This window comes from Notolepis coatsorum, assembly GCF_963971535.1.
Source record: "Notolepis coatsorum genome assembly, chromosome: 5".
Lineage (NCBI taxonomy): Eukaryota > Metazoa > Chordata > Actinopteri > Aulopiformes > Paralepididae > Notolepis > Notolepis coatsorum.
In genome coordinates this window covers 22,595,378-22,613,409 of record NC_140169.1, presented here as the reverse complement: position 1 = coordinate 22,613,409, position 18,032 = coordinate 22,595,378, and the positions used below count along the sequence as shown (strand labels likewise).

Below are 18,032 nucleotides of genomic sequence, written 5' to 3'. Positions count from 1 at the left end.
ACAACACAGAATAGAGTCCTCACCTGTGCCGTGTCTGAAATCACTCAGTACCTACACAATCAGACAGAAGCTACTAACTCTACTACCCTCAGTACCTACACCATCAGACAGAAGCTACTAACCCTACTACCCTCAGTACCTACACAATCAGACAGAAGCTACTAACCCTACTACCCTCAGTACCTACACAATCAGACAGAAGCTACTAACTCTACTACCCTCAGTACCTACACCATGAGACAGAAGCTACTAACCCTACTACGCACACTACACTTTTAAAATAGACTGTTCATGGGGGTTTAAATTCATGAAATTGGCAGGAAGTGCATAGTAAAAATAGTGAACAGACTATTGAATCTCATTTAAATGGCTGAATAAATAGATCGGTTAAGACTACTGAACTTCCGTACTAAAAAGATACAGTATATATGAACAGTACTACAGTATTACCTGTCATGAGTGGTATATGTACAGTACTACAGTATTACCTGTTCTGAGTGGTATATGTACAGTACTACAGTATTACATGTCCTGAGTGGTATATGTACAGTATTATCTGTTCTGAGTGGTATATGTACAGTACTACAGTATTACATGTCCTGAGTGGTATATGTACAGTATTATCTGTCCTGAGTGGTATATGTACAGTAATACAGTATTACCTGTCCTGAGACGAGCATGCGAGCGGCGCGGAGCGGCCGAGAAATCCGCTCTTCGCTCTGGACGGCTTAGTTCCGCTCTCATTCGCTCATGTTGGCCCCCCCCCCCCCCCCCCCCCCCCCTCACCGCTCACCTTCATTTGCGCATTAAGCGCTCCGCGCTCCTGCCCGCTCAGCAGAATTTTTTTTTGGAGCATGATGTAAATTAGCTTGATTTGACCAAACTACAACAGTCTGCACCCCATGGGCCCCTTAACAATTGTTTGTATTGAGCCGTATTGTATTGTACCCATTCTGCAATCTGTTAAATAACGTTTTATTTCAACCATTCTACTAGCTTTACTATGCTAATGTACGCTAGCCTAGCCGCAATGCTAAGTGTTTATACTGGCAGATCCCATTCACGTTAGCATGTAAGCTAACAACATCAGCGCTCTTTTTGTGAGACTAAACTCTCCGCTCTTGGTGGTGGTACATTGTGTTGATGTTGGTTTCGTTTCATCCTTTTTTTTTATTGCACTTTGTTTGTTTCTTGCTGAAAATAAATGTTGCTAAATAGTTCCCGAGATGATTTAAAGATGGCGGATTTCTGTTTTGACTTAGCAGGATGTGTAGTGACTAGTGACGCGTTCACCCTTCTGATTGGTTGAAAATGGCCTTCATGTTTGAACTACATCTCCACCTATTGCTTTGGCATTGTACTACATATATTGTCGCTATGAGCCCTCTCATCACCAAGGTCATAAACCTCTCTCTCCAGGCTGGCCATGTCCCCTCTGCCCTTAAAACTGCAGTCATAAAGCCACTAATTAAAAAACCCTCCCTAGACCCGGAAATCTTGGCCAACTACAGACCTATATCCAACCTCCCATTCCGGTCTAAGGTGCTGGAGAATGTAGTTGCCGCTCAGCTTCAGGACCACCTAAACTCGAACCAACTTCTCGAGAAGTTCCAGTCAGGTTTCCGCTCTGGCCACAGCACCGAAACTGCCCTGGTCAGGGTCACCAACGACATACTGATGACGGCTGATGCTGGCTCTCCTTCCCTCCTCATCCTCCTTGACCTCACAGCAGCTTTCGACACCGTCGATCATGACATCCTCCTTCACCGGCTCCAATCCACGATCAGACTTTCAGACTGTCCTTGATTGGTTAAGATCCTACCTCACCGGAAGAACGGAGTATGTCTCCTTGGGAGAGGCAAGGTCTGACACCCATCACGTTACCTGTGGTGTCCCACAAGGATCAGTCCTCGGCCCCACCCTATTCACCCTCTACATGCTCCCCCTTGGCTCTGTCATCAGCCGGCATGGAATATCATTCCACTGCTACGCTGATGACACCCAACTCTACCTAAAAATAAACCCTACCCCATCCACAGTTCTGCCATCTTCCACTCTTGACCACCTGCCTTGAGGAGACCAAGGCGTGGATAAAGCACAACTTCTTACAGTTAAACAGTTCTAAAACTGAAGCCATTATTATTGGCACCCCACACCAGGTTCGCTCATCCACCATCACCACCATCACCTTTTCCGGCCAAAACATCACCCTGTCACCAACAATCACCAACCTAGGGGTAAAAATTGACCCTCACCTGACCTTTGAGGCGCACATAAATCAACTATACAAAAACTCTTTCTACCACCTTAGGAACATCGCCAAACTTCGCCCCTCACTCACTCTGTCAGATGCCGAAAAGCTCATCCTTTGTTTCCTCCAGGCTGGATTACTGCAACGCACTCCTCATCGGGATCCCTAGCAAGAACATCCAAAGGCTACAATGTATCCAAAACAGCGCTGCTAGGATCCTGATGAGTGCGGAAATACCACCACATCACTCCCATCCTCAAGTCCCTTCACTGGCTCCCTGTCTCACTCAGGATTGAGTTCCAAGTCTCCATGCTCACCCACAAATGCCTCTACACACCCCTCACTCCTCCTCCCGACATCTCCGCTCTGGCCAGGCAAACCTCCTCCAGCGCACAAGGACAAATCTCTGCACTATGGGAGATCAGGCTTTTTGCTCTTCCGCTCCCAGTCTGTGGAATGCTCTCCCTGACTACTTGAGAGCACCACAGACTGTGGATGCTTTTAAGAAAGGCCTCAAAACTCACCTTTTTAGTAGAGCCTTCTGTTGACTTTTTATCAAATTTTTTGCTCCACACATTTTATGTTCTTTTACCAATTTCTTTTATCAGTTTTATTTATTCTATGTTATTCTATGTTTTAGTCTTGCCTATTTTTATATTCTTTCTTTCCTTTATTCTCGCTAGTTTTTAAGTTCTTTTAACTGTAGCGCTTTGAGATTTGCCCCGCAACTGTAAAGCGCATTACAAATAGAATCTATTATTATTATTATTATTATTATTATGTATATTACATCAGTTTAAACCACTGTGTGATCGTGTGCACCAGCGTTTCCGTTAGCCGGTAATTACCGGTATTTGACCGGCAAAATCTGTTGAAGTCCGACATATTTAATCTCTCCGGTCATAATGTCCGGTGAAAGTAATTCCCTCTGGGCACAATTTGATTATTTGGGTTGTATTCGGGTGGGCTGGAGTTGAATGGCCTATGCGATGAACGAAACAATCATTGCATTTGTTGTCGTTGCTTCGCCAAGCAGCCGGTCTGGTGGTGACGACGCTGTGTCGGCGAGAGCTTGCTGCTGGATTTGCGAAAGGCATGCAGCTGCAGACCCACAGAACCCACCAGCTTTGCTGGCACAGTGCGGTCCCCAGACCTTGAAAGCTGCTCTGCGGGTCTGCAGCTGGATGCTTCTTGCAAATCTAACTGCGGCCGGCTCGCGCTGACAACAGCTTTCATTGTTGGACCGGCTGCTTGGTGGAGCAACGATGAAACGAATGTAATGAATCGTTCATCGCATGGGCTATTTGATTTTGGCCTGTTTTGATACGGTTCAGGTGGTCGGGTTGTGCTTGGAGGGAATTGTTTTCACCGGACATTATGACCAGCACCAAGTCGTTGGGAGGTGGAGATATACATCACGCAAACCCACGATAATGTTGCCGTCTCTCTCTGCCAAATTTCTCAGTTCTTCGCTTGATATAATTAATACAAATGTCCAATATAACGGAATTCGTTAGCTCATAAAAATGTGATTATAACAGACTGCTGTTTATTAATGTCGGGCAGACTGCCCACAGACACCTCAAGTCGGCAGCGCAGCAGCACGAAGTCTCGAGGGACTTATTTTATTTGGAATATATTAATGACTGTATATACGCAAAAGTAGCCTAGTTTTAAGTTAAAATATTATAAATGCCTTGAGGATGTCATTCTTTATATAGGCCTATCAATTGTTTTTAAGCTCAATAAACTCTGACCGGAATTTATCCCATTTGTCCGGTAGAGTGAAATCTACCGGACACTCAGACCTGCAAAAAAAAATTCTAACGGAAACCCTGGTGTGCACTGAACGGCTGGGAGCGGCTCGGAGTGGAGGAGAGCTCTCGCTCCGGAGTCGCTCTGACCCAATTTAAAGCCCACTTCAAAATCCACCCGCTCCGCTCACATGCTCTACTACAATATTATCTGTCCTGAGTGGTATATGTACAGTAATACAATATTATCTGTCCTGAGTGGTATATGTACAGTACTACAATATTATCTGTCCTGAGTGGTATATGTACAGTACTACAATATTACCTGTACTGAGTGGTATATGTACAGTACTACAATATTACCTGTTCTGAGTGGTATATATACAGTAGTACAGTATTACTTATCCTGAGTGGTATATGTACAGTACTACAGTATTACCTGTCCTGAGTGGTATATGTACAGTACTACAGTATTACCTGTCCTGAGTGGGTATATGTACAGTATTACCTGTCCTGAGTGGTATATGTACAGTACTACAGTATTACCTGTCCTGAGTGGGTATATGTACAGTATTACCTGTCCTGAGTGGTATATGTACAGTACTACAGTATTACCTGTCCTGAGTGGTATATGTACAGACTCGGGTAGCTGCTGATTCCTTTACTGCGACATAGTCGACTGTTGTCTCCACAGTTCACTGCTCCAATACGAACCAGTCCATCCATGTCCCTGGCAAACTCCCTCCACTAGAGAGAGAGAGAGAGAGCGAGAGCGAGAGCGAGAGCGAGAGCGAGAGCGAGAGAGAGAGAGAGAGAGAGAGAGAGAGATGTTTTAGTTTTAAAGTCTGCTTGTTGACAATGTTGTCTAATGTGTTTCAGAAGGGAGGTGATTTATGTATTCTCTGTTTTCACATATGATTTATATTTTCTGTTTTCACATATGATTTATATTTTCACATAATGATTAATATTTTCTCTGTTTATACATATAATGATTTATATTTGATCCGTTTTCACATATGATTTATATTTTATCTGTTTTCACATTGATTTATAGTTTATATATTTTGACAGAAGATGATTTATATTTTATATATTTTCGACATAATTACAGGAGAAGATGATTTATATTTTGCCATTTATAAGTCAATTACTTATCCAATACTGTGTTTGTATGTAGGGTGTTCTATGTGTAGGATGTTCTATGCGTGTGTGCGTGCATGTGTGTGTGTGTGTTACCGTAGGAGCCAGTTCATGGCAGTGTGAACATCGTGGAAAATAGAAGTTGATGAACCAGATTTCTCCTGAATTTACCGCAGCATCTGGAGTGCACACACACACAAACACACACATTAAATACAACATACACACACAGCTAATTTACTGCATAGCATGTGCAGGCTAGGCTACCTAGCATCCAGCTTTGTTATGGTATGTCAATGCAGGTAACAGAGAGGAGGTGAAAAAAGTTCAGGGGGCTGCTAAAAATCAACCTTAGAGAGGCCAAGGATAACAACCCAGGAAGCTGGAAGGTAAACCGGAGGACAACAATATGAAAGCATTCTGCAATCTGTTAAAACAATTTTCATTCAATCAATCACCTGCACGTATTAACAGATTGCAGAATGGGTACAATACAGTACGGCTCAATACACACAATTGTTAAGGGGATGCAGACCAGAGAAAGACTTTCGTCTTGTTTACATCAGGGTCCCCCATTTTCAATTGATAATGAATTGTAAGTAATGGTGCAATTAGCACCGTGCAATCCATTCTTTGAGGATCTAGCCCTAAGACTCCCAAGATGCAACACACATATCAGATAATAGGCTACACACATACCAGATAATAAGCTAAACACACATACCGAAGTCTCCTGTGTCCAGAGTGATGACCTCGATATCATCATCATAGATACCTAGAGATAGAGATAGAGATAGAGATAGAGATAGAGATAGCCACATGAAAGACAAATTAGAACAAACTTTTGGATGTTCTATCCATTCAAATGGTTGTTACAAGGCAAGGTTAGATCAAAGAAAGGAGATAGATAGATAGATAGATAGATAGATAGATAGATAGATAGATAGATAGATAGATAGATAGATAGATAGATAGATAGATAGATAGATAGATAGATAGATAGATAGATAGATAGATAGATAGATAGATAGATAGATAGATAGATAGATAGATAGATAGATAGATAGATAGATAGATAGATAGATAGATAGATAGATAGATAGATAGATAGATAGATAGATAGATAGATAGATAGATAGATAGATAGATAGATAGATAGATAGATAGATAGATATAGATAGATAGATAGATAGATAGATAGATAGATAGATAGATATTTCAAACCAAAGTCATATCTGTAGTAGTTCCAGCTCTCGTATCGTCCTCCTTGTTGCTCGTCCAGACCCTTCTCTCCATATTTGTCATATTTCTTTCTTAGATCTTCATCTTTCAAAACCTCATATGCCTGTGTGATCTTCACAAACTTCTCATGGGCTGACTTATCATTCTAGAGAGAGAGAGAGAGAGAGAGAGAGTGGGTTGGAGTCAGACAGATAAACAGACAGACAGACAGACATATTAGATAGATAGACTTACTTACAGGGTTTTTATCAGGATGCATGGTGAGGGCCAGTTTTTTGAAGGCTTGTCGTATTTCTCTGGTCGTGGCCTCTCTTCCCAACCCAAACAGACCATAATAGTCCTGGTGGTCTGCCCAGGCCATGGCCAGCAGCAAGACCAGCAGTAGCACCTTCAGTGTGGCAGCAAGCTTGGAACTCAGCAGACCACAGGATGGTCCCATCTCAGTCCCCTCCCTCAATCACTGGTGAGGTACAAGGCACTTGAGCAAGGCAGTGAACCCTCAATCTCTCCAGTGTTAGTGCACAGAGAGCAACAGTGTCAGACTGTGGTTGTACTGGGCAGCTACACCACCCCCCTCCTTTAAAATATAGTCCTTCTCTAAATGCTTTCCACGACAGCACGATGAGCGCAGTATTGACTTATTCTGAGTGGACAGGGCTGGGGTCAGTCTAGAGGTCACTAGGGTTAGGGTCAGTCTAGAGGTCACTAGGGTTAGGGTCAGTCTAGAGGTCACTATGTGGAGAGTGGCTCTTAGAAAAGCTGATTACATGCTTTGGTCTAAAGCATATCCAGATATGTTGAATGTAAGCTAACTGGTTACCAGTGCCACGCTGAACACACAGACTGTAGCTAATAGTGTCCTCTCACACAGACAGACAGATTTGGTGACCAGTGCTTGTGGTGGCTGGTTGAAGTTGACAGACATCAGAACACAGCAACCATGATAGTGACCTGCAAGAGAAGACACAATAGAATTAGGGATGTCCCGATCACGTTTTTTGGCTCCCGATCCCGATCATGTGATTTTGATTATCTACCGATACCGATCTTTCCCGATCCGATAAAAAAAAACTTTCTTTTTTTTTACTTTTTTTTTTAACTCATACTGAGGTCTTAGTTTTGGTTTTAAATTGCATATCATCATTCATTTATTGTCACACAGAGCAGAAGAATTTTGCCAAAACAAACCAATAGTATCCAGCTGCAGAACGGCAGACCGGCCACACTCTCAGACCCAAACGCATTTCCTTTGATTTAATTATACATCAAATGATTTATGTCAAGGATTGCAATGCCTCGCTTGAATGAAGTTAACTTTTCACCTGGATAACGTCAACATTCAGGGTGAATGTTATGTGAGAAATTGGGATTAAAAAAAAATATATATATATATATATATTTTTAATTTGGGTCTGAGAGTGTGGCTGGTCTGCCGTTCTGCAGCTGGATACTATTGGTTTGTTTTGACAAAATTCTTCTGCTCTGTGTGACAATAAATAAATGAATGATATGCAATTTAAAACCAAAACTAAGGCCTCAGTATGAGTTTAAGACGTGAACATGGTCATGTTTGTTGAATAAAAAAAAAAGTTAAAAAAAAAAAGAAAATGGCAGATTTTTATTTATTTTTTGTCGATCCCGATTGTAACTGAGGGGTACAATTCCCTGACTGTATTACTAGATATGATACTTACTACCACTACCTTTGTACTTAATATTCGGCCACCCAGTACACGGCATAAATATATTATCATGAACACTCTCACGTAGATGAAACGGATCCAACACAAATGTACGAATTAGAAACAGGTCTTTATTTCCTACACAGCGATGGTGTGTAGAATAAACACTTAATCACTTAATTACATTTATGAATTGAAATAGTATGCACTTTTATGGCAAGGAGTATTCGTCGGTATATCAATAGATAATGTCCAATCTCTGAAGGCGCAGGTGGTAAATATACGACCTGGAATAGTTAAGGAATAACAGCAATGATACTTTAATGATTATAGGCTGGATACACTAGAGGGGGTTAATCCGGTCGCTTGTAAGCCGACAGGAGTAGGAGGGGGGGGGGGGTAGAATCCAGCTGCCTCGTCCGGCCAAGGGTATCCCAGGTGAACCCACTGTAGTGCCGTTCAATGCGCCGGCGATCCTTGGACCACAGATGAAAGCAGGTGGACTCTTTGTGGGCCGGCTCTCTCCGGTCCACGGGGGAGAGATGTGGAGAGACCTCGTCTTGCAGAGCGTCTCCTCACCTTGCGTCCTCTCCAGGGGGGGGGGTTCCAACACACGGTAGTGTCGGGGGTCTTTATCCATAGAATAATCAAAGTATCCAAAGCATAATCCGTGCCTGGGAAGGCGGGCTGTCGTCGGTAGGATAATCCGGTATACAGGTCCACTCGCTCGTCGGCTCTGGGGCTCCTCGGGTGCAGCTTCACATAGGGTCAACCACCCTGGGTAAGCAGCCAGTTCTCTGCCCGAAACGATGGGGTACTGACTACGGTAGTATTCTCACCGCACGAAGCACTATATATTAACAGACTATTATTAGCTTAATAGACTACGTCCAACTCGACAATATAGTGCCAAATATGACTATTCAAATATTAATATACACGATGTCTCAATACCGATGGTAGGCCGAACTTGGCCTTACTCCCACACGTGGCATCGCGGGGAGGCTTTACGTCTGTGACTCTATTGGAGGGTAAGAAACTGGACTGAAAAGAAAGTCCTACTTTAGTAGCGCAGTATATATACGCACAATGAACAAATAGTCCCATTAGTGGTGCGGTAGCCAAATTCCTACGCGGAACTAGGACTTGTTCGTACATGTCGAGCGGTACGTTTGAACTGGGTCTGAGGGGTATGGCAGCCTGGCACCAAGGTCTCGACCAATAGTAGAATGGAGACTATTATGGGATGTTCAGTAGGCTAGAATGGATATTCAATGCATATTGTACAAGGAATATACAAGGGATATCAGGGAATATTAGAGAATATACAAATACAATTAAATATATATATATAAATAAATATATATATATTCGGTTTAATCTGGCCCTTCACAACAGCCACCCCCTGAATAGGTCCCAGACCTAATCAGTTAAACGGAGACAGATTAATCGCGTTGTCTATTTACACATAAGGGTTTGCTGTAGGGGTCAGTCAACTTCACAAAGTCATAGGGTTGTAGGGTCATGGTCATCATCGATTGTGTCTGGGAGTCGAGGCAGTTCTATGAGCCTTACCACGGGACGGGTGTAAGTGCGACCCTGGACGAGCACTTCAGCTGCTCGGACCTTGCCGTCGGCACCGGTGATCACTTTGCTTACGCGGCCGGCCGGCCACATAGCTCTGGGCAGTGATCGATCAATAATCATGACGACTGTTCCTTCTGTCAAATTGTCTCTCTCCTTTACCCACTTCTGGCGGGTCTGTAGAGACGGTAGGTAGTGCAGTAGGAAACTGTTCCAAAACTTGTCGGCTAATACTTGGCTGTACCTCCACATTCGTCGGCCGTTCGCTTCTTCAGGCCGGTACATTGTCTGGGGTAATGTGGGATCTAGCCGCCCCATCAGGAGTGTGTTGGGGGTTCTGCGTAGGCGACCACCCACTCTGATGAGGGTGTGAGCGTCGCTCTCGGGGGCCAGATGAATTAATCTGCTGTCGGATGGGACGGGCTTTCCTCCCTGTAGACAGGCCAATTCATCGGGGAACGAGTCTCTCTGGGCTCGCTGCAGTAGAAGCAATTCTGCTTCCTCGTAGTTAGCCGCTGACATATCAGCGGGGGACTTGCACTCCGGGTGGTACCGCAGGAATGTTCTTTGTTGTGCACTCTCTATGGACGTGCAATCGTTTATGTTAGGGTCGGTGGAGGCTACGGTGCTCAATCCACAGAACACAGACTTCTTAATTTCCACCTCCTCTGGACTTGCTTCCCTCGGGATAGGCATGGGCCACTGTCCTTCCGGGAGTCTTAGGAATGCGGGGCCGTCACTGTAGACATTGCGACGGGTGAGGTCATCCAGGGGCATCCCCCGGGTGATGACGTCAGCTGGGCTCTGTTCTGTATCAACGCAGCGCCACTCTGTTTCTCCGGTTAACTCTTCGGTTAAGTCTTGAATCTCGGTGACTCTGACTCCCACAAAGACTTTGTACTTGCATGAGTCCGATTTGATCCAGGCGAGTACCGTCGTGGAATCTGACCACAGGATTGTTCTAGACACCGGTATGGTGAGCTCACGTTGGATGAGCGTGGCTAGGTGCGCTCCGGCTAGGGCTGCGCAGAGCTCTAGACGTGGGATAGATTGTTGCTTGCGTGGGGCTATTCTCGAGCGGGCGAGGACAAATGCTGTGTAGATCTCTCCCCCTTGGTCTTGGGCCCGCAAGTAGGCTACTGATCCGTATGCGACCTCTGAGGCGTCACTGAAGACGTGTAAGTCCATTTTACATGTCTCTGGCCTCACCGTGGGTGGGAAGTAGCTTCGGCGCATATTAACGCCTGGGAGTGAGTGGAGCTCCATCTCCCACTCTCTCCAGGTGGATGCAAGGTGTGCGGGAATGGGGTCGTCCCAGCCCTGGTCCTTGTCCCACAATGCTCGTACAATCATTTTTGCCCTGGTGGTGTACGGTAGAATACATCCTAGCGGGTCATATTGTCGGGCGAGTGTTGTGTACACACTCCGTCTGGTGGTCGGCGCCGCCGCCGGCCTTCCCTGCTCCGTAGTCAGGGGCTTGTGTCTGTAGTGAAGCGAATCTGTTTTGAATCGCCACACCAATCCCAGGGTCATCTCCTGGGCTTCTCCCGGGATTGTAGCCATCCAGGTCTCGCTGCTGGCTGCCTTGTCCTCGGAGGAGAGGCTGCGCAGTACTTGCGGATCGCTGCTGGCCCACTGCCTGAGATCAAAGCCGCCTTTGATCAATGAGGCGCGGAGTTTAATCAGGAGAGCCTCGGCTTCTTCCTGGGTTGAAAGGCTTTGTAGACAGTTGTCTACGTAGAAGCTGTTCTTTACGCTGTGTCGGACCTCTTCGTCCGCTGCTGGGTCCTCTGCTACATGTTTCTGTAGTGCAAATGTCGCACAGCAGGGGCTGCACGTCGTTCCGAAGGGGAGGACTTCCCATTGGTAGATGGCTGGGTGCTCATCTCCTGGCTTCTCTCTCCATAGGAACCGTAACAGGGGCTTGTCCGCCTCTACTAATCTCACCTGCAGGAACATTCCTTTAATGTCCCCGATGATGGCCACCTTTTCCTGGCGGAAGCGGAGTAGAACGCCGAGTAGGGAGGGGCCGAGTGTGGGACCGGGCAGTAACTCTTTATTCAGATTTTGGGATCCGATCTGGTAGCTGCAGTTAAATACTATGCGGTCTTTACCGTTGTGATGGACCTTGTGGTGGGGCACGTACCACGATTCAGTGGTCTGGTCAGCCTCTTTAATGTCCATCTTTGTGACGTGTCCCGCTGTGATGAGCTTCTCAATCTCAGCGCGGTATACACTCTCTTGGGCGGGGTTCTTGGCTAAGCGCCGCTCCGTGTTCAGCAGGTACCGTTCTATGGCGTCTGTCTTGGAGTGGAAAGTAGGCATTCCTTCTCGCCGCAGGAGTGGCGTGGCGTATCTCAACACGCCGTTGACCGGGACTCTCTTGGTCCCTGTCTCGAGGAGGTGAATGGCGTAAATGTCATCTTTAGAGCGAATGTCTTTCTTTCCATTCTTAAAGGGCATTTGTTCCAAGCTCCATAGCCGCTCTACGTGTTGCAGGAGTGCGGTTTCTCCCTCTGTGACTCGGGAGTGGAGACATCTAGTGGCTGTACTTCGGTTGAGAGATTTGGCGAGCGGGCCTTGGAGAGTCCATCCCAAACGGGTCTCGACTGCTGCAGGACAGCCTCGGGGTCCGGTATGAACCCGGTCTATCGGGACAATGAGGTCTGCATGGTCGGAGCCTATCAACAGGGTCGGCATAGCATTGTCTATGAGCGGGATCGGTAACTTGCGCAGATGTGCATATTTCTCCATCAGCTTGGCGACGGGGTATGTGTACCGCGACAGTCCTATTTCTTGGCTGGTGAAAGCGTCTGCAATCTGGTACCGTCGCTCAGGCTGGCCGCTTGCTGCGATAGAGAATGAGACATTCTCGCCCTTTATCGTCTTCAAATCTCGTCTTATTGTCCGAATTGTCATTTGGGTTTCGCTTCCCCGCAGCCCTAGCTGGGCCGCAGCGGAGGCGAGCAGCAGGGTCTTCTCTGACCCGTCATCGAGGACGGCGTAAGTGTCCAGGACTTTATTCTGGTAGCTTAGTGTCACACGCACTACTTTTAGGAGTACTCGGGCTCCACTGCTGCTGGCGGGATCGATGTACATGACGCTCGCTTTGCGGCTGGATGGTGCAGGTGAAGGGCGCCGTCTGTTACTGTCGTGAGGTATGTCCAGATGGGCTCCATCGCACTTGGTGCACCTTTTCTTTAAGCGGCATTCGGCTGCCATGTGTGAGCGCGCACAGCGAAAACAGCGCTTGTTGGACTTTATCCATTGACCTGCTTCCTCCGCGTTCAGCTTGGGGAAGGAGTCACATTGCGCTAGCCAGTGTTCTTTCTCACAGTAGGGGCACACTATCTTCCACTTCTCCGTTCTGGAGGGGATACTGTGGCTCCTGCTGCTCGGTACTGACTCCGATTGGTGCATCACAGTCACCGATCTTCTTCCATCATTTAGTCGTCTGGTTCCTTCTCTGGAGCCAGGGGTGCTCCGTCCGAATGTATCTAGCCGTAGGCTGCTGACTTCTCTCGCCAGGAAGTCTGCTAGATCGAGGAGGTTCGGTTCGGGGCCATTCGGGTCTCTGTGGTCCCTCTGCCGCCTAAAGCGCTCCTGACGAGCGGGCGGCAGCTTCTCCAGGATCCTTTCCACATTTGAGTTGGCGTAAAGTTCATACTTCCCCTTCTCTCTTTGCGCTCCCAACATCCCTACCAGGGACTGCACTCTGATGGACAGGTCGTCCAGTGCTCGATTGTCTATTGCTGGGGGTAAGCGGTCGATGTGTCGGATCTCCTGGATCACGTAAATCCCATATGCGCCCATACCTCTGGTCCAATGCTACCAGCGCTGCTGTGTATGGGGTGGTGGAAGTCGCGTAGGCGAGCGCTATATTATGTGCGCGGGGCACCTTTAAGTGCTGCAGTAGGATGGCGTATTTGTGGCGTTCATCCAATACATCCACCAACATGGTCTCCAGACACATGCGGAGTTCTGTATACTGGGCCCGGTTCTCTTGGGTGAAGTCGGGTACCATAGGCGTGCCAATGTATGACGCTGACTGTGGATACATCGGCGAGCGTTGGGGGAGAGGCCTCCTAGGCGAGTCTCCTCCCGCTCCTTGGTATGGGCTGGTACCGGCAGTGTACCATGGCCCGCTTGTCCAGGTGCTGTTCCTCGGTGCGGGTCGTGCGTCGTGCTCACCCGTGTATAGAGTCGGGGGTCTGTAGCGCAGCTCCGCGGGAGTATAGCCTGGGCTGTACCGGACCTCCTGGTCCGGTAGAGTACTGTGCTGTCTTCAGGCGCGGTTCTCCTCCTCTTCCTCTTCGTCTTCAGTTAGGTCATCCAGTGCTTGTAGTCTCTGGTTTAGCCTCTCCACAGGATATGCTGCTCCTTCCCGGTTGCTAGGTCTCGCTTGGACCGGTGGGGGGAGGTGGTCTGTGGGGGGTATAGACCTCGTCTGTTGGTCAAGTTCAGGGTTGTTTACTCGGCTAGGGGATGCCGCCCTGGAGGTGTGTCTAGACGAGTTCCTGGAGCCTCTGGCGGAGGGAGAGGGTGTTGTCCGTCTGATCAGCTGTTCTATTAGTTGCGCTTGCTGTCTGTCGCGCTCTGCGTCCCGTAGAGCACCAGCAGCTGCTCGCTGGCTGTCTGCTCGGTCTCGGGCCACATTCTCTTCCATCTGAATGCGTCTTATTTCCAGGCGTATGTGCTCTTCTTCGCTCCGTTGCTGTATCTGCAATCGATCGCGTTCACCCTGGAGTCTATCGCGTTCAGTAGAGGCTTTCAGGCTGACGAGGAATGCCTGCTGTAGTGTCCTCTCTGCCTCGCTGGGAGAAGGCGGTTGTATAGGGGAGCCTTCCCTCGGGGTACTCCTTGCAGAGCCTTGGAGTTCTATCTCCACGGTGCTCTCCCCGTCTTCTTCCGTGCCGAGTTCTCTCTCGGTAGCGTTGTATTCCTCCCGGGACTCATCGGGGACTACTTCTTCAGTACTGGCGGGGTGTGAAGTCATGTCTGGTTCCCACTGGTCCCCACCGTGAACTTGGTCAGTTACATTAGAGCCCGTAGGGGCCTCTATGGTCGGGGTAGTCTGGGCGTTGGGGTTAGACATACTTTTACTTTCTAGTTTTACCGCGTTTACTGTTAGTAGAAGACTAGGTTGTTGACTGACAGCGTAAGCCTCTAAGTACTGAGGGAGCCGTGGTTCGCGCTGCGGGCGTTGGTTAGGAGGATCGTTTCGTGGAGTGTTCATCATAGGCCATTTCAATATTAATAACACTATATTAATATTACACTAATTACCCTCCGGCTCGAAGGACCAATTGTAACTGAGGGGTACAATTCCCTGACTGTATTACTAGATATGATACTTACTACCACTACCTTTGTACTTAATATTCGGCCACCCAGTACACGGCATAAATATATTATCATGAACACTCTCACGTAGATGAAACGGATCCAACACAAATGTACGAATTAGAAACAGGTCTTTATTTCCTACACAGCGATGGTGTGTAGAATAAACACTTAATCACTTAATTACATTTATGAATTGAAATAGTATGCACTTTTATGGCAAGGAGTATTCGTCGGTATATCAATAGATAATGTCCAATCTCTGAAGGCGCAGGTGGTAAATATACGACCTGGAATAGTTAAGGAATAACAGCAATGATACTTTAATGATTATAGGCTGGATACACTAGAGGGGGTTAATCCGGTCGCTTGTAAGCCGACAGGAGTAGGAGGGGGGGGGGGGTAGAATCCAGCTGCCTCGTCCGGCCAAGGGTATCCCAGGTGAACCCACTGTAGTGCCGTTCAATGCGCCGGCGATCCTTGGACCACAGATGAAAGCAGGTGGACTCTTTGTGGGCCGGCTCTCTCCGGTCCACGGGGGAGAGATGTGGAGAGACCTCGTCTTGCAGAGCGTCTCCTCACCTTGCGTCCTCTCCAGGGGGGGGGTTCCAACACACGGTAGTGTCGGGGGTCTTTATCCATAGAATAATCAAAGTATCCAAAGCATAATCCGTGCCTGGGAAGGCGGGCTGTCGTCGGTAGGATAATCCGGTATACAGGTCCACTCGCTCGTCGGCTCTGGGGCTCCTCGGGTGCAGCTTCACATAGGGTCAACCACCCTGGGTAAGCAGCCAGTTCTCTGCCCGAAACGATGGGGTACTGACTACGGTAGTATTCTCACCGCACGAAGCACTATATATTAACAGACTATTATTAGCTTAATAGACTACGTCCAACTCGACGATATAGTGCCAAATATGACTATTCAAATATTAATATACACGATGTCTCAATACCGATGGTAGGCCGAACTTGGCCTTACTCCCACACGTGGCATCGCGGGGAGGCTTTACGTCTGTGACTCTATTGGAGGGTAAGAAACTGGACTGAAAAGAAAGTCCTACTTTAGTAGCGCAGTATATATACGCACAATGAACAAATAGTCCCATTAGTGGTGCGGTAGCCAAATTCCTACGCGGAACTAGGACTTGTTCGTACATGTCGAGCGGTACGTTTGAACTGGGTCTGAGGGGTATGGCAGCCTGGCACCAAGGTCTCGACCAATAGTAGAATGGAGACTATTATGGGATGTTCAGTAGGCTAGAATGGATATTCAATGCATATTGTACAAGGAATATACAAGGGATATCAGGGAATATTAGAGAATATACAAATACAATTAAATATATATATATAAATAAATATATATATTCGGTTTAATCTGGCCCTTCACAACACCGATCTTCGGAAAAATCACGTGATCGGATCGGGACATCCCTAAATAGATTGATCCCCGAAATAGGCAGACAGACAGACAATACAATACAATACAGACTATATGCAATTTAGCATCTTAGTTCAAAATGAAACGGTAGGGTTGTGAATTACAACCCAGGTTTTATGAACAAGAACAAGACTTCTTATATATATTTGGCCTTTGTGGAATTTCCTTTCCACACCTCCCCCTCCTCCCTGTATCCTCCTTTCCTCTCCCCTCACCTGGGCATCCCTCCCCTGCCCTTTTCTCCCAGAAAGTTTAAAAGACAAACCCACAGAATGAGGGGGGTGCTTGACCAATTCTCCTGGCCAGAGAAAGTCAAGTGCTCTACTGAACTTCTAACCCAAATTGTATTTCATTATCAAATCAACCGTAAATATTTGACCACGCGCATGATTCACCTCTCCGGTTCCACCACACCTTGCTGGCACTCATGCTTGAATTTATGTGGAGGTAGATAATGCCAGATAACTCCTGCAGCTTTATCTACTCACACACCACAACCCTCCAGACGTGGTGGAGGCACTGGTCTTCTGACCTCTCCCTCATAGACTACAAGAAGCATACCCAGATCCTCACCGTCTCCTCTCTCGAATACCATGCGGTATCATTCTGTATCTACTACTAGTCTGTTCAATCTCACCGTTGTTATTCTCTATTGCCCTCCAGGTCCCCTCGAACACTTTCCAAACGAGCTGAACATGCTTTTAAGCTCCTTCCCAGAAGATGGCACCCCCTGGTGCTAATGGATGACTTCAACCTGTCTGACTCTTCCCAGACTGCCGCAGGGGTCTCTTCTACAATCCTTCGACCTGACTCCCACTGTCATGCCTCCCATCCACAAAGCTGCAAATTTACTGTGGCAGCTCCCTGGATCTCAACGGCAACCTCCACCCTCCTTTCAGCCCTCTCAGCCTCCTTTAACAAGCTCTGTTCTCTCACCAAGAAGCCTGCCAGCCGTTCCATAACCAGACCATGGCTGACAGATGCAGGGAGAGAAGAAAGACAGAGCCTGAGAGCGGCCAAGAGGAAGTATAAAAAAGACTCACCTCACTGGTGACATTAGGGCTGGGCGATATAACGATAAATATCGCGATATATTTTAATAATTGATATCGAATATCGAAAAAATATATATATCGAAAAATCTTTTTTTATAATTTCTTGCCTGCAACTTAAAGTAATGGCTTTGCTTGTCCAAATGACAATACTGACCAAATTGAGATTTATTTTTCTCTTGTCCATTTATTTTGTTTGCTTTCTAATTTAAAATACAGTTTGAAACCATCTGTACACAGTAGGCTATGTGTGCTAGCAGAGCTAGACTCCAGTCACGAGTCACGGTGCACATGTGCGGTGGTTTGTCCACCAAAAAAGCGCCAAAAGATCGAAAATAAACTAGCAGAGCCAGAACTGTTCAACTCCCCTGGAGCCACAGCCAGCAGAGAAGCCGGTTTACTTTAGCTTTTAAACCAGCTGCAGCCTGAGAACTGGAGTGTGAGGGGATGTAACACTAAATATGGCGGCAACGACAAAGAATTGCTGCAAAATAAACATACATCCGTTGTTAAAAAATAAATTTAAAAAATTTAAAC

General features: G+C 46.9%; 1 protein-coding gene across 1 annotated transcript in view; it reads right to left on the bottom strand.

Moving 5' to 3' along the window:
- The window catches only part of dnajc10 (DnaJ (Hsp40) homolog, subfamily C, member 10), a 143,241-nt gene that overhangs the window by 99,171 nt on the left and 26,038 nt on the right, over positions 1 to 18,032 (bottom strand). The window contains 5 exon segments of the mRNA XM_084314864.1: positions 4,621 to 4,752; positions 5,245 to 5,327; positions 5,873 to 5,923; positions 6,373 to 6,535; positions 6,629 to 7,341. Of these exon segments, the coding sequence (XP_084170990.1) occupies positions 4,621 to 4,752; positions 5,245 to 5,327; positions 5,873 to 5,923; positions 6,373 to 6,535; positions 6,629 to 6,829 (630 nt within the window). The 5' untranslated portion in view covers positions 6,830 to 7,341.